This window comes from Myxocyprinus asiaticus, chromosome 15 (genome assembly GCF_019703515.2).
Source record: "Myxocyprinus asiaticus isolate MX2 ecotype Aquarium Trade chromosome 15, UBuf_Myxa_2, whole genome shotgun sequence".
Taxonomy (NCBI): Eukaryota; Metazoa; Chordata; class Actinopteri; order Cypriniformes; family Catostomidae; genus Myxocyprinus; species Myxocyprinus asiaticus.
The window spans coordinates 36,556,593-36,559,763 of record NC_059358.1 but is presented as its reverse complement, the minus strand read 5'-3'; the positions used below and the strand labels follow the sequence as shown (position 1 = coordinate 36,559,763).

General features: G+C 37.9%; 1 protein-coding gene across 1 annotated transcript; it reads right to left on the bottom strand.

The window, feature by feature from the left end:
* Window positions 1–2,480, bottom strand: LOC127452584 (C-C chemokine receptor type 5-like). The gene is made up of 3 exons (XM_051718159.1): window positions 2,328–2,480; window positions 1,578–1,666; window positions 1–1,473 (listed from the first exon to the last, which is right to left on the bottom strand). Exons 2-3 carry the CDS (start codon window positions 1,619–1,621, stop codon window positions 390–392), a joined length of 1,128 nt encoding a protein of 375 aa, XP_051574119.1. The 5' UTR covers window positions 1,622–1,666; window positions 2,328–2,480; the 3' UTR covers window positions 1–389.
* Window positions 2,481–3,171: the final 691 nt, after the last annotated feature.

Genomic DNA, 3,171 nt, shown 5'->3' with positions numbered 1-3,171 from the left:
TTTTATTCACATGCCCAGTAGATACACCACTGAATCAAGTCATATCTATTTTACAGAAAAAGCTGCTGTAGTCTACATTTCGTGCTGGGTTGACATTGATGAGTGTCCACATGTTGAGATCAAATGACCAGCCAAATATTTCTTGCTTTATTTTAATAACTCACTGTAATTGGACGCTTTCACTCATAGAAAAAATTAATCATGGCTGCCGGCAAACAGCACATTTCTACAAAAAAAAATTCTTGACTGATGCGGCAACATTGATGCTTGTCAGATTTCCTGAACAATGATGTCTATTAGAACATTTCCAAGTTCCAAATTAATTCCACAACTTATAAAATCTCCACTACAACAATACTGGGAGATTCAAAACTACCATTTCACTAAATTCACACTGCTGTTGTAGCACTTTCCTCCACAATGATGGTTTGTGAAAAAACAGATGTGGCCTGTGTAAGGTAACTCTTCATGAACTGTAATCTGATGCAGGGTGTCTTGTACAGGAGTCTGAACAGATTCCTCCTAAATTTCTCTCCCACAAACCCATAGAGAATGGGATTCAGGCAGCTGTGTGAGTAAGCTACGGCTTCTGTAATCTGCAGACTAAGAGTGATTGCATTGCTGCTTTCACAGGAGTGAGCTATGAGCTCTTTAAGCTCTAAGGCTTTCACAAAAGCTGCAAAATTGTATGGAGCCCAACAGATGAAGAAGACAACCATCACCACAATGACAAGGCGCATGGCCTGCTTCCTGGAAGAGCGAGCTGTGAGGAGTCTGCTCAGAATCATTGAGTAACAAAATCCAATTACAATGAGTGGGATAATTAAGCCTAAAATATTCATCTTAAAGATACCAAAAGTCTTTGAAAAATGTTTAGAACTTTGATCATCCGGGGGATAAGAAGTACAGAGTTTTTCTGTGATATTTTTATAACTGATTTTCAGATACATTAGCTCTGGAAAGGATGATGAAACAGCAATGATCCAGATGACCACACTGGCTAAGATCCCATATGTTCTGGTTCTGACTCTCAAAGCAAACACAGCATGAACCACAGCTAAGTATCTATCAACACTCATGAGTACAATGAAGAAAATCCCACTGTAGAATCCAATGTGGTAGGCACTGAGAACGATGGTGCACATGACCCCTCCGAAGATCCACTGGTCCCTGGCATAGTGTGCCAAGAAGGGAAGGGAGGAGACCAGCAGCAGATCAGCTAAAGCCAGGTTCAGGAGACAGATGTCAGTCATGCTTCTCAGCTTTACACCCATCAAGAGCACCCAGACCACCAGAATGTTACCCAGAAAACCCACCACGAAGAACAGGGAGTATAACACAGGGAGGATGTTTGCTCCATGACCTCCATATTTACAGGGAGAGAATGCAGATGGATCCAAATTTCCATTGTAGTAGTCATTATAGTCATATGGTTGTTCAGTTTCTAGTTCAGCATCTAATGTCTCAGTCACACTTTGGAGAAGAATATAAAGAAAAAAGCAGAGCTCCACTTTAAATATTGACTAATAAAGATGACTTGAATGTACTTTGATGATATAAATGTGATATGACCTCACCTGGATGATGTACGAAACAGGTAAAGGGGACCGATAGTGATCATTTCTGTCCTTAAAGAAAGTGTGGTGGTTCTATTCGTGACAAACCACTGTTACACAAAAAAGAGGCAACTCGGTTGATAAGAAGCTACAATGAACACAGTTGATAGAGGGAGCTAGGTGTTTTTCTGATCAGATTTTGTTTGATGACTGATACACATGATTCAATAGAGTTTTTTTAGGGCATAGCACTATGACACTTCCTCTTGGTAAATTTAGGATAGGGCATTGCAAAGAGGAGCAGAGGTATGTAAGATTTGTTTAGACAGAGCTCCATTACATACAACCAATGATTGTCTTAGTTTGAGGTGTGAGTCATTATCTATGATAAAAAAAGTATATACTGTAGACATACAGTATGTTGTACCAAATGTACATATTGAAGCTAATACATCTGTTCCAAAACCTTGTTGTCTACTGCCTACATAGGCAGCCTTCTAAGGGAACATTCTAACAGAAATGAAACTGAAGCACTTTTAGAACTCTTTTATAAACCTTTTTGGGAGCTCTTATGCCTTAAAATGCTGCCTACATTGACAGAACCCATGTCTTACAAATGATTTCACATACCTGCTATGGTGAAGGTTAGCAATTTGACTTTTTGTGCTCTTCAGGCATATTCATTGCAAAATGCATAAATTGACACACACAGAGTATGTTTGTGCATATTAGTGAAACATATCAAATTAATGTGCACGTCAGAATACTCACAGAAGTTTGGTAAATAGAGTTGCTCTCTCGAAGCCAAGATGGGAAGTTGAGATGAGAAAAGATGAGATAAGATTGATCTGAGATTAGACCAGATATTTTCTAAAATCTAACATTCAAAGATCTTAATGTTTTGGTTTCATTGGTTTCCACACTTCTTCTGGATAAATTAAGGAAGGGTCATTTCAAAAGAGAACTGAACGAGTTTCATAACATGATTCATTTTTCAAAACTCTAGAAATGTGGTTTATGCTGTAAGTGTGGTTTATGAGGACATTTCTAGAGTCCCCATAATTCAAATTGCTTAAAAAACATACTAAACAATGTTTGTTTTTTGTTTTTTTGTTTTGTTTTTGAAAATGTAAAAATGCATAAAGTTTTTTTGTGAGGGTTAGGTTTAGGGTTAGGGGATAGAATCTATAGTTCGTACAGGATAAAAATCATTATGTCTATGGAGAGTCCTCATAAGGCAACATGGATGGCCGCATCAGTGTGTGTGTGTGTGTGTGTGTGTGTGTGTGTGTGTGTGAAAAAGCCATGCTGAAGAACTGAAATATGTGTAGCAATCAGGCTTCTAACCAATTCTGTCATTCTGTTTATTAATAACAAATCCAGTGATTTTAGACAAAGACTGCACAAATCCCATCTACATGCCTAACCCTAAACAACCACAAAGTGTTATAATACTTTTTGTATTCATTTTGAACACTAAAGGTATTGTTTTATCATTTCAAACTTAAACTTTTTGTGAAATGTTTTGCTTGAAAAGTATAAGATATTTTGGGATGGATGGATGGATGGATGGATGCCCCAGTCCCAGAGCTTCTTGTCAAGGTTCTCTTTACAG